Source organism: Pleurodeles waltl, chromosome 4_1 (genome assembly GCF_031143425.1).
Source record: "Pleurodeles waltl isolate 20211129_DDA chromosome 4_1, aPleWal1.hap1.20221129, whole genome shotgun sequence".
Classification (NCBI taxonomy): Eukaryota; Metazoa; Chordata; class Amphibia; order Caudata; family Salamandridae; genus Pleurodeles; species Pleurodeles waltl.
In genome coordinates this window covers 202,645,028-202,658,340 of record NC_090442.1, presented here as the reverse complement: position 1 = coordinate 202,658,340, position 13,313 = coordinate 202,645,028, and the positions used below count along the sequence as shown (strand labels likewise).

The 13,313-nt window shown below is 44.8% G+C and overlaps 1 protein-coding gene across 1 annotated transcript in view; it reads right to left on the bottom strand.

The window, feature by feature from the left end:
- Positions 1-13,313, bottom strand: part of LOC138287575 (sodium- and chloride-dependent GABA transporter 2-like) — a 684,685-nt gene that overhangs the window by 492,232 nt on the left and 179,140 nt on the right. Inside the window, exon 4 of the mRNA XM_069228134.1 lies at positions 11,852-11,992. Within this exon, the coding sequence (XP_069084235.1) occupies positions 11,852-11,992 (141 nt within the window). The remainder of the gene's footprint in view (positions 1-11,851; positions 11,993-13,313) is intronic.

Below are 13,313 nucleotides of genomic sequence, written 5' to 3'. Positions count from 1 at the left end.
GCATTTGAGGTTGGATTTTCCTGACCTATCATATGTCCCTGGCTTTTTCCCAAATCTGAAAAAGGAATGGTTGCCACCCCCTCCCTGGGAATTCTTTTGGGGGCCTTTGGAGAGTTCCTTATCTGTAAGTTGATCTCCCCCCTCTTTCTTCTGTTGGGAACCCTGACCACCTTTGTGGATGTCCCCCCCAGGTACCTTCTTGGACACTCTGGTGCTAACCCAGATGTCCGCCTCCTCAGCAAGCTTCCTGGGATCAGTCAGCTTACTATCCACTAAGTGCTGGCGCAACTCTGTAAAAGTAGTATTAAGCATATGCTCTCTCAGAATCAAGTCATATAAACCGTTCATAATCATCTACTTTGTTGCCCCACAACCATCCATTCAGTGCCTTACTGGAGAAGTCAAATAAATCTACCCATGTTTGTGTGGTTTGTTTGGTGCTGTCCCTGAACCTCTGACGGTATCCCTTAGGGGTCAGCCCAAACTTGGCAAGTAAAGTGGCTTTCTGAAGTGGGTATGTGTTTTGATCAGGTTGATCCAATGTGAGAAGTTTGTCCCTCCCCAATGGAAGTACATAACCCCACATAGCTACCCCCCATTGCCCTTCAGGAACCTCATGAGCCCTTAGTGCAACTTCATAAGCAGCTAACCATTTATCTATGTCATCTCCCACCACATAACTGGGCACCACATTTTTGGGTATACGAACCTTCTTTTCTCCAGCAGGTCCTGTCAGTATGCTGCCACCATTATTGCTGGATTCAGACTGCTTTGCCTTGAGATCCAGCTCCTTGAGACTCAGTTGATGAGCCAATAACAGTTTCTTTTCAGCCAAGGCTCTCTCAGCTGCAGCTTCAGCTCTTTCAGCTTCAATCTGTTTGGCTGCTCTTTCAGCCTCAGCTTGCTTGGCTTCTCTCTCTGCCTTTCTTTCCTCCTGTTGAGCCTCAATTTTTAGTTTTGCCATTTGCAATTGGAACTCCCTTTCCTCTCTCCTTTCCTCTGCGGTCAGGCTTTGCACAGAGACACTGCTCCCTGGTCTGGAAGGGGGCACAATTGCAGTGGTATCACCATCCACAGATAGTAACAAATCCTCTGAGGGGCCATTTTCTGGCTCCTCTTCCTCATCATCCTCTTCTAAATGGGCTTCTGCCCAGGCCCTCAGCGCCACTTGAAAGTCCTCCTTTTTGGAGGCCCCTTGGGTGGGTACCATCATTGCCCTGCAGAATCCTTTTAGTTGTTTGACCGTATATGTATCCAACAGGACTAGGTCAAAGTCTCCTATCTGAGACCCAGTCAGAGACATGTTGAGTGAGGATTTAGTTTTTGAAAATTGTCAGGAAAAAAAACGAATTTTCAAAAAGAGATAAAAATCAAGTTGACCTTCAACTGTGGGTAGGTAGTGAAATACTTAGCTACTGTATGTCACTGCACAAATACAAGTCCTATCCTCACCGCTGATCACCAATGTTAGAAATGGGGTTTTTGGTTGGCAGTCAGGTTACCCCCTGTCCAAGCAAAAGCCCTCACTCTAGTCAGGGTAAGTCACACACAATCCAAGATTACCTGTGCCCACCCTCTGGTAGCTTGGCACGAGCAGTCAGGCTTAACTTAGAAGGCAATGTGTAAAGTATTTGTGCAATAAATCATACAATACCACCATATAGCAACACAAAAATACACCACACAGTGTTTAGAAAAATATATAATATTTATCAGGATAATTGTAGGTCAAAACGAATAAAGTTGCAATGTGAATTTGTAGAGATATCACTGAAAAGTGATATAAAGTGTCTTAAGTCTTTAAAAAGCAAACAAAGTCTCTTTCAAGCACAAAGTACCTGGTTTGGAGTGGAAAATCTCCTCAGAGGGCCACAGAAGAAGAGATATGTGGAAAAAGGGTGTGTGCGTCGATTTCTCCCCAGCACACACAGACTTGCGTCGTTATTTTTCACGCGGGGAAGTCGTGCGTCGTTTTCTGGCACGCGGACAGTCTCTTTCTGTGGATCGCGGGGATTACCAGATGTCCCGGGTCTGTGCGTGGATTTTCCTGCTTGTTTTCCAGCTGCGTGTCGTTCTGCGGGGCTGCGCGTCGAAATTACGATCTCACGGCAGGCGTCGCGTCAATTTCTCCTCTGGAGGTCGGGCGGCGTTGTCCTTGCGAAGCCGTGCGTCGAAGTTCCGGTCGTCCCTAAGGCGTCGCGTCGATCAGCGTCAGTGTGCAGCGTTTTTCTCGCCGCGGAACAAGCTGTGCGTCGAAAATGTAGGCACACGGAGCGTCCAAGTGAAAAAGAGAAGTCTTTTTGGTCCTGAGACTTCAAGGAACAGGAGGCAAGCTCTATCCAAGCCCTTGGAGAGCACTTTCACAGCCAGACAAGAGTTCAGCAAGGCAGCAGGCCAACAGCAAGGCAGCAGTCCTTTGTAGAAAGCAGACAGGTGAGTCCTTTGAGCAGCCAGGCAGTTCTTCTTGGCAGGATGTAGTTTCTGGTTCAGGTTTATCCTCCAGCAAGTGTCTAATGAGGTAGGGCAGAGGCCCTGTTTTATACCCAAATGTGCCTTTGAAGTGGGGGAGACTTTAAAGAGTGGCTAAGAAGTGCAACAGGTCCCATTTCAGTTCAATCCTGTCTGCCAGGGTCCCAGTAGGGGGTGTGGCAGTCCTTTGTGTGAGAGCAGGCCCTCCACCCTCCCAGCCCAGGAAGACCCATTCAAAATGCAGATGTATGCAAGTGAGGCTGAGTACCCTGTGTTTGGGGTGTGTCTGAGTGAATCCACAAGGAGCTGTCAACTAAGCCCAGCCAGACGTGGATTGTAAGGCACAGAAAGATTTAAGTGCAAAGAAATGCTCACTTTCTAAAAGTGGCATTTCTAGAATAGTAATATTAAATCCAACTTCACCAGTCGGCAGGATTTTATATTACCATTCTGGCCATACTAAATATGACCTTCCTACTCCTTTCAGATCAGTAGCTACCACTTCAATACTGTATGAGGGCAGCCCCAATGTTAGCCTATGAAGGGAGCAGGCCTCACAGTAGTGCAAAAACGAATTTAGGAGTTTTACACTACCAGGACATGTAAACTACACAGGTACATGTCCTGCCTTTCACCCACACAGCACCCTGCTCTAGGGGTTACCTAGGGCACACATTAGAGGTGACTTATATGTGGAGAAAGGGGAGGTTTAGGCTTGGCAAGTACTTTTAAATGCCAAGTCGAGGTGACAGTGAAACTGCACACACAGGCCTGGCAATGGCAGGCCAGAGAGAAGGGAAAGGGGCTACTTAAGTGGGTGGCACAACCAGTGCTGCAGGCCCACTAGGAGCATTTAATCTACCGGCCCTATGCACATAGAGTGCACATTACAAGGGACTTATAAGTAAATTAATAGTCCAATCAGGTATGATTCAAGGTTACCATGTTTTAAGGGAGAGAGCATATGCACTTTAGCACTGGTTAGCAGTGGTAAAGTGCGCAGAGTCTAAAAGCCAGCAAAAACAGTGTCCAAAAAGTGGAGGGAGGCAGGCAAAAAGTTAGGGGTGACCACCCTAAGGCTGTCAGGTCTAACACAGAGGATGATGAGGGGGAAGATACTGTGAGAACTAAAAAAGAGGGGAATAATAAGGTACAAAGAATGTTGAAGTGCAGTGTTTGGTGTAAGACATCAGCAGTCAGAAATGGTGAAATGTATGTGACTACTGAAATGTATGTGACTATCCACAAATGTATGAGCCCTAAGGTAATATGTGAGAGGCAATGGGCAAATGGTTTAAATGCGAATTGCATGTATAAATATATGCAGACTAAATAATCCCCAGAAAAGACAGAAAATTGCTGAGGATATGAAAACATTAAGGGTGGACATATACTGCCTACAGGAAACACATGTAGAGTACTGCAGTAAATCTATTTTAAATTTCCTCTGGATGAAGGTAGTGATATGCAACGAACAGAATGTTAAAACTCAAGGGGTTGCTATACTAGCTGGCAGCGGGAAATATGATTTTGTACTATGCATTGCAGATAAATATGGAAGATGGTTTGTGGTAGAGTGCCAACATAGCAAAGGATGTTTTACTCTGTGCTCCCTCTATGGCTCAGTGTCAGACGATCCATCAGTGCTAGATTTTTTGGTGGTGGAATTAGCGAAATGGCTGCTCCCCTACAGAGTATGTGGAGATCTGAATTTTAACAGCTCTTTGGATAGTTTAAAAGAATTAATGGGTATCAATCCCAATAGATATCATGGACGTAAACCTAGAGTCTTTAAAGCTCTCTGTAGTCTGCAAGAAGAAATAGGATTGGTGGATGTTTGGCCAAAACTGAGTGCATCAGACCCCGGATACATGTATTATTCAGCTCTACATAGAAAACTGGCCAGACTTTTTTACTTCCCCCAAATTGCTAACAGGGGCACACATGGAAATATACCCACGGTTTATGTCAGACCATAACCCACTAATATTAGAAATAAATATGGAGGGTATTGAATGCAATAGGAGGGAGAGGACCTTCGAGAGGGGACTTTTGAATGATCCAGGATAACACCATCTTATGAATATATGGATGAGGGAGTTTCTCGAAATTAACAGGGGGATCGCCCCAAGGGAGGTTGTATGGGACATGTTAAAGGCAGGGATACGCAGAGAAACTTTGAGCTTTAGTCTAAGAAGGCAGAAGTACACCCAAAGTCTGATCAAGGAAGCATATGCAAAGCTTAAAACAGCAGAAAATCAACTCACCTAGCTATTGAGGGGGGTATGGATGTGAATGCTGCCTTACAGAAGATTGCTATCGCCAAAGCAGCAATTAATGAAATCTCTGCAAAAAAGGTGGCAGAAAAGTATCTCTCAAGGCACATTGACTGTTATGAATATAGTGAAAAGGTGGGGTGCCTTTTGGTGATACGAGCTCGCCAAAAGGCAGCTGCTGGTATTATCAGAGAAATTAAAGACCCACAGGCAAGGCTTGTTTCTGATCCTGAAGATATCAGGGAAGCTTTCTGCATGTATTATGCAGAACTTTATAAGGCTACTCCTCCAGTAGATGACCGAGCAATGAATAGGTTCTTAAGGACTGTAGAGGTAGATAGAATTTCTCAAAGCGAACAGGATACATTAGGGGATAGGATCGGGATGGAGGAACTTGAGGAGGCAATTCGAGGTCTCCCCACTGGAAAAGCCGAAGGAACGGATGCAATCCCCTTAGAATTTTATAAACATTTTAAAACTCTATTGTTGCCTGTAATGCTACAACTGTTTACTCATGTACAACAAGGTAGCAAACCTCCCCCTTCTTGGGCATCTGCTAACATAGTAGTATTTCTGAAAAAGTGGAAAACACTGCAAAGTCCTAGTTTGTATAGGCCCATCACACTAATAAATAGTGATACTAAGATTGATTCTAAAATTTCTGCATCAAGTTTATTTACCATTAGGAAAGTAGTCACACAAAATCAACATGGGTTTGTTCCAGGGAGGGATACCACCGACCACATCAGAAGACTCATCACGTTCTTTGATGCAATGACCATTGCGATGGTAGTGGCACTGCTAGATGCTGAAAAGGCCTTTGACAGGGTCAACTGGGATTATTTGTGGAAACTCCTGGGGGTGTATGGAGTGGGAGATAATCTTATGATGGTAGTAAAAGCTATTTACAGGCACTTGAACGCTCGGATACAACTGATGGGAGATCAATCTGACATTATACAACTTGGACGGGGCACTAGACAGGGATGTCCATGCTCCTCATTGCTGTTCCCGCTATACATCGACCCCTTGCTTAGGCAGCTGGAGAAGAACCCATTCATTTTACCAGTTAGTCGATATGGATGGGACACTAAGGGGGTCATTCCAGCATTGGCGGGCAAACCGCCAGAAGACCGTACCGCGGTCAAAAGACCGTGGCGGTCATTCTGGGTTTCCCACTGGGCTGGCGGGCGACCGCCAAAAGGCCGCCCGCCAGCCCAGTGGGAAACACCCTTCCACGATGAAGCCGGCTCTGAATGGAGCCGGCGGAGTGGAAGGTGTGCGACGGGTGCAGTAGCACCCGTCGCGAATTTCAGTGTCTGCTAAGCAGACACTGAAATTCAAAGTGGGGCCCTCTTACGGGGGCCCCTGCAGTGCCCATGCCAATGGCATGGGCACTGCAGGGGCCCCCAGGGGCCCCACGACACCCCTCACCGCCATCCTGTTCCTGGCGGTCGAAACCGCCAGGAACAGGATGGCGGTGAGGGGGTCCGAATCCCCCATGGCGGCGCAGCAAGCTGCGCCGCCATGGGGGATTCCCCTGGGCAGCGGAAAGTCGGCGGTACACCGCCGACTTTCCGTTTCTGGCCGCGGCTGTACCGCCGCGGTCAGAATGCCCAAAGGAGCACCGCCAGCCTGTTGGCGGTGCTCCCGCGGACCCCGGCCCTGGCGGTATTTACCGCCAGGGTCGGAATCACCCCCTAAGATTCTAGCATATGCAGATGATGTAGCTGTTGTAACAGCCAAACCGGACGAGGCTTTAAGGGAAATTGAGAAGGTGGCAAGCAACTTTGTAGAGTTTTCTGGGTAGTTACTGAATAGAGAAAAACTCCAGCTAGTGGTTAATGAATATACGATTACACGCGACAGCCCTAGGGTGGACCATGCAGTATGCTTAGATATAGACATCAGCGCCACTGTGGAACAGATAGCTAATTTAAATTTGACGTCGATTTTAGGGAAAGCCAAACAAATCCTTAGTAGGTGGAACAATCTGCACACGTCTATAATGGGGCGATGCAATATGATCAAAATGATATTCATTCCCAAGGTTCTGTATCTGTTTCGGGCAATCCCACTGGACTTTGAAAAGTCATGGTTTATAGTAATGAATCAGATAATAACATGATTTGTTTGGGCGCATGATAAGATCAGAAGAGCTAGTAAACATCTAACTCTACCTAGGGAGAAGGGGGGATGGTATTTACCAAATTTAAAAATATATCAACGGGCAGCCGCCCTCCAATATATGCGCCTGCTGATGGCAAGCAAAGGAGGAGTGGCAGGGGCAGGATATTCGCCAAATATTTACAAGCTACTAATCGGACCAACATCTAATGGTGGACTGTTGGCATTGTTAGAGCACCGCTATTATAAGAAAGTGTGGTTTAAGGTGCTAGAGGCCACTTTTAAATGCTGGAACCCTTGGCGAAAGAAAGTAGGACTTGGTAGGTTTAACTGGTATACGCCAATAAACAATAGCCCCTCCCTCCCAGAGATATTTAAAGATCGCTGCAAAATGGAGCTCGCAGGGGGTTCAGAGGTTAGGAGACTTCTATGAGGGAACTGAAATGAGAACATCTGAGGACCTCCGGGAGAGCTGTGGACTGGAGCAAAGGGAATTTTTTAGTACCTGTAAGTAAGAGATTTTTTATGTAAGAAAACAGTCAGGCCGGCAGGGTTTGCAAAGATCCCACTCATGGAGATGATAACAGGTGGAGTTCGGCTGTCAATAAGCTCTTTGTATTCAATATTCATATCAGAGCAACCTGATGATCTCAAGAAATATAGTAAGAAGTGGGAAGCCAGCTTAAATAGCGGAGGCACTATATTTCATGAATCCCTAAAACTTAGCTGTACTATTTTAATGTCATCAGCATTGCAGGCACAGCACTATAAGACGATATATGATTTATATTTCACTCCATCTAAAATAGCCTAATTGGGAAGGACAGTGGGGATTCACTGTCCGAGATGTCATTCATTTGGGGTAGATCTGATACATATGTTTGCAACTTGTATAAGATTAGAATTATTAAAGGGGGAGATCAAACAGTTTTTTAAAGAGGTTGCAAAACAAGATGTGGAGCTTACTGTGGATATTATGATTTTAGGTGTATCAGAGGAAGTAGGAACGGAAGAATCAAAATCTTTCATCTTTATGTCAATGGCTGTTTATCAAATGTGTGCAGCATCTGCATGTATAGACCCACAACCCCCATCATTTCAGCAATGGGTGGGACGCCTCCTATCTATATATCACCTAGAGATTGCACTTTACCAACGTAAGGGGAGAAAGGCTAGACGTAAGGGGCAGGCCAAATGGGGGCTGTTCAGGGAGTGAGTCAGGTCTAGGTAGTTGGTAATTTTGAATAAATGGAGGTCGGGAGATAAATTAATTAAATAAATACATAAGAAGTTAATTATATAAAAAGGGTGATTCACACGGAAGTGGGGGGTTTGTGCTTTCCTGCGTTGCTCCACTCAAAGATTTGTACGGATTTGCTATTTTCACAGGTTAAATAATATGCATTATGTTCTCTTTTATATATGTATTAAGGCACAAAGCACTTTTATTTTTAACATATTGTATTGTTTATGTACCTATGGGAGGTTATTTGATTCTCTCCCCAGTGTTTGTAATGAACTGCTTCTCATGCATCCAATAAAAATATATTAAAAAAAAAGTTAAGTATTTGTACCAACATATACAGTAGTACAGTAGTACAGTGCAAACACTACAAAATAGACACCACACCAGTTTAGAAGGTTCACATTGATTTTGATGCCAATCAGTGTTGCATGGGAAATTCGTCTGCACAAGGGCGAAAATCCGTGTTGCGTGGGGTTTGCGCTGATTTCAGCAGCTGCAAGTGGGTGTTGCGTTCTTTCTCCAGCAGCGATGCAGGTGATGCGTCGATTTCCTAACCACAATGTAGGTGGTGCATCGATTTCTCAGCCACGACCCAGGTGGCATGTCGTTTTTACAGACACGTTGCAGGTGGTGTGTTGAAATTTTCCCCTCACAACTCCTGTGCGTGGATTTCCACCTTGGTTCAACCAGCTTCACCTCTCAAGGGCCCAGGGACTGGAGAGGGCACCACTTAGCAAGGTGGGAGTCTCAGCAGAGAGTCCAGGTGCTGGCAGAGGAAGTCTTTGATGGCCCTGAGACTTCAAAACAGGAGGCAAGCTCAGCCCAAGCCCTTGGAGACACTTCACAAGCAGAAATATACCACAAAGTCCAGTCTTCATCCTCTTTCAGGCAGAAGCAGCAACTGCAGGCCAACCCAGCAAAGCACAATCACAGGCAAAGGGGCATTATTCCTCCTCCAGCTCTTCAGCTCTTCTCCTTGGCAGAGGTTCCTCTTGAATCCAGAAGTAATCTGATAATCTGGGGTTTTTGGTCCATTACTTATACCTCTTTCTGCCTTTGAAGTGGGCAAACCTCAAAGGAATGTTGCTGTTGTTCACAAGATCTTGCCTTGCACAGGCCTGGCTCCAGACTCACACCAGGGGGTTGGAGACTGCATTGTGTGATAGCAGGCACAGCCCTTTCTGGTGTGTCAGCATCTCCCTCCACTCTATCCTAGATGACCCATCTGAATATGCAGGCTACACCCCAGCTCCCTTTATGTCACTTTCTAGTGGAGATTCAAAAACAGCCCAACTGTCAGTCTGACCCGGACAGGGAATACACAAGCAGGCAGAGTCACAGAATGGTTTAAGCAAGAAAATGTCCACTTTCTAAAAGCGGCATTTTCCAAATGACAATTTAAAAAACAACTTTACCAAAATATATATTTTGAGATTGTGAGTTCAGAGACCCCAAGCTCCAGATCTCTATCTGCTCCAAAAGGGAAAATGCACTTGAAATATATTTAAAGGCAGCGACCAGGTTAACCTATTAGAGAGAGAGGCCTTACAACAGTGAAAAACGAATTTGGCAGTATGTCACTGTCAGAGCACGTAAACCACATCAGTACATGTCCTACCTTTAACATACACTGTACTCTGCCCAAGGGGCTACCTAGGGCCTACCTTAGGGGTGCCTTACATGTATAAAAAGGGAAGGTTTCGGTCTGGCAAGTGGGTACACTTGCCAGGTCGAATTGGGAGCGTAAAACTGCACACGCAGACACTGCATTGGCAGGTCTGAGCCTTGTTTACAGGGCTATTCATGTGGGTGGCACAATCGGTGCTGCAGGCCCACTAGTAGCATTTGATTTACACGCTCTGAGCACCTCTAGTGCACTTTACTAGGGACATACGAGTAAATCAAATATGCCATTCATGGAAAAGCCAATTACACCTGCAATTTACACAGGGAGCACTTGTACCTTATGTTAGACCTGACAGCCTTAGGGTGGTCACCCTCAACGTTTTGCCTGCGGTCCTCATGTGTGTAATTTTGATGCAAACCAGGGACTTTGTGCTTGCAAGAGACAATTGTTGCTTTTAAGAACTTAAGACTCTTCTTATCATTACAAAAGTGATATTTCAACTTGTAAGTATCAAATCCTGATCGTTTTCACCTTAATTTCATCACATAAACATCCTATATTTTTCTAAACTTGTGTGGTGTCTTTTTGTGGTGTTCTGACTGTGTTATTGCATGATTTATTGCACAAATACTTTACACATTGTCTTCTAAGTTAAACTTGACTGCTCAGTGCCAAGCTACCAGAGGGTGGGCACAGGATAATTTGGATAGTGTGTGACTTACCCCTACTAGGATTGTGGTCCCTACTTGGACAAGGGTGTATACCTCTGGCAACCAGAGACCCCATTTCTAACACCTTAGCACTGGTCAGCAGTGGTAAAGTGCCCAGAGTACCAAAACCGGCAAAAACAAAGTCCAGCAAGACAGAGGAGACTACGTCAAGGATGTCAGGACTAACACATATTAATCTATTTTGAGGCCTCAAACCCTAAGACAATGTGTGCAAACATTTCACCAGGGCTACAGGAAGAGGGGTGCAAAATTATTCCACTCCCAAAGGAAACTAGGACACATCCTAGTGGAGTATAAAATTATGTTGAGATGAAGGTAATGCACCTGTGGCTTCAGTGGGAATATGTACATGTTTTGAAATGTGGGTACTGTTGTACTGATCTTAAATGCAAGGAATGGCCTTGGCCATACCCTATATTTAATACCTGAAAGGCATAGTAACAAGTCAGATACTATGATTCCTGCAGGCATGGGTGCTGGGCAGAAGGTAGTGCTAAAAGACATGCTCTTTGCTCAATAGCATGGGCCATGCTATGACGTTTGGGTGCTGTAGACAAAGGATAAAGTATACAATTACAAAATCCAAGAAGTAACGTTTTGGTTTTCTATTAATCTCACATGCTAACCTAAAACAGATTTAAAGAAAATTGTTTTGTTGCAATCCAAAACCAATAAAAACTGCAATTCAGCAATTATGGTTGTCAATAGTACAATAACATGCAGTGCTCATGATATCACCAATGATTTAACAGGTGGCATACAAATTACATAATCGGTTATACCATCACCAAGGAGATCAGTAGTGCTTTCTTAAAGGTATAGGGCACATCAGGACCTCACTATCCACTCTTCTCATCAGGTCTTTTTTATCCATTCAACCATCAAGAACCACATGCCCCCTTCCCCATAAGATCCTACAAGCCCCTCTCCTTTGTCAGATCCTGAGGTCAACCCATAATGACTCTACCTACATCATCGTTAGGCACTCACTGCCTCATTCCCATACGAAATTTCCCTCCCTGTTGAGTGTTTTGACGCCCCACCACCCAGTAGGTTTCACTATGCTCCCTCTTCACCAAGTCTTTAATGGCGCTGTAGCTGGTCAAATCTCCTATCTTTAGAGCATCAGCCTCTAACATCCATCTATCCTTTCATGTCCCAGATGACCCCCATGAATACTGTTTCAGATGTCACTCTTTTTTCATCAGGTTGCTTATATCCCTTGTTTGATAGGTTATCAGTGTCCCCTTTCTGAGTAATGTCATCTGAGCCCCTCTTGCCCATCAGAATCAAGTATCAATAACTATGTGCAGTGGGTCTGGAAGGCGCAAAAATTAAGGGTCCAGATAAGAAAACGTAAGAGAAATATATTTACCTGTGTTCCACTCATGGCCACAGCTGGCCCAGGGGAGGTCTGTAGTGAATGAACTGAAGAGGTAGAAAAAGGCCCAGGCAAGAACAATTATGTAATAAAAATTCAGCAGCATGACAATCACCTGAGAGGCGTATCCAATTCCTGAAAGAGAGGGAAAATAGTGTTCATAGCAGAGCAGAAGCAACCTCAGTCATTTTTGTCAATATGTGGGGCAGCATTGCATGATAGAAGTAACCTGCCTGGTAACAATGACCCACAGAGCTACCCCTACCAGGTTTATCAGTAACTCCTCAGAATCGGGAATAACTTGCAGAATCAGAAATAAAGGGACAGCTTTCGACGGTTATTCTTCATTTCCGCTGGGCTTTCACCCAAAGAATCCGGCTTTAAGTAGCCACATTCTTTGGGTGAATAACAGACAGCAGGTGCATAGAGTTACCGGGACTTTGTAATATCAACGTGCTTAGTACCTCTGGATTTGTCAGAATTAAAAGGCAACTCATAATGAAGTCCTACAAATACAAGTTTTATTTTGAGTTAGTTAGTTGGAATTCTCATCGGCTGGAATTACAGTTACAGACCATTTTTTTCAATATGGAATTCAGCCTATTACGACATAAACCCCATACAAATGCAAAATACCTCTGGGGGCGCGGAATTACCACGTGGAAATAAATGGCACTGTGGAGTGATGAACTATGTAATATGATGCATGTTATTAACTTTGATGATCTGTGTACCGAATAACATTTTGGAACTGGAATGTCGAGGGTTTAACGCACACATTTATTACCTGCTTAAAGCAAGTGGCAAATCATGTGTGTGGTGGGGCGAGGGAGGGAGATTGGGAAGGTGGTGGACGGTAGAGGAAAAATTATTCTGTGCTTGCCAGAAAAATGATCGCCAGTGTCCAGGGGACAAGGCTTGGCTGGTGTAGCAGCCAAAGCCTCGTGTGATTTTACAAGCTGAAATAATCTACCGGTGAAATCAGGCCGTGAGTTTCGGCACCCGATACATCCAGGTGCAGGAACGCCAGCCTACTCGTCATCAGGTGAAGCGAAATTCCATGCAGGAATTAGGTTCAGCCAGACTCGTACCTGAGTCAGCCAGATCACTTTTCCTTCTCTTTTTTACCGTTTCCATATTGTGTATTACTTTCCTGCATTGCTGTAGCTATCTGTAGGATTCCCCAGTTTTAGCTGGTCTACTATGTATTGTGTCTGGCAGGATCGGTAGAATGATGTGCTTCTGCGGCCACACTATAAATGCACAATGACCTCTTGCAGGACCTGAGACGAGGTTTTCAATTTCTACTTAATCTGCTAATTTTAACAAAGTATATTGTTGGTTCAGATGGATCAAAATGTACAGAAAACACTGCATAATCAGCTTAATATGCCTAACAAGTATTTTCTGCATTCCAGCTGTTATTTGCTGTATTCAAAACCCTAGGAGGGTGAGA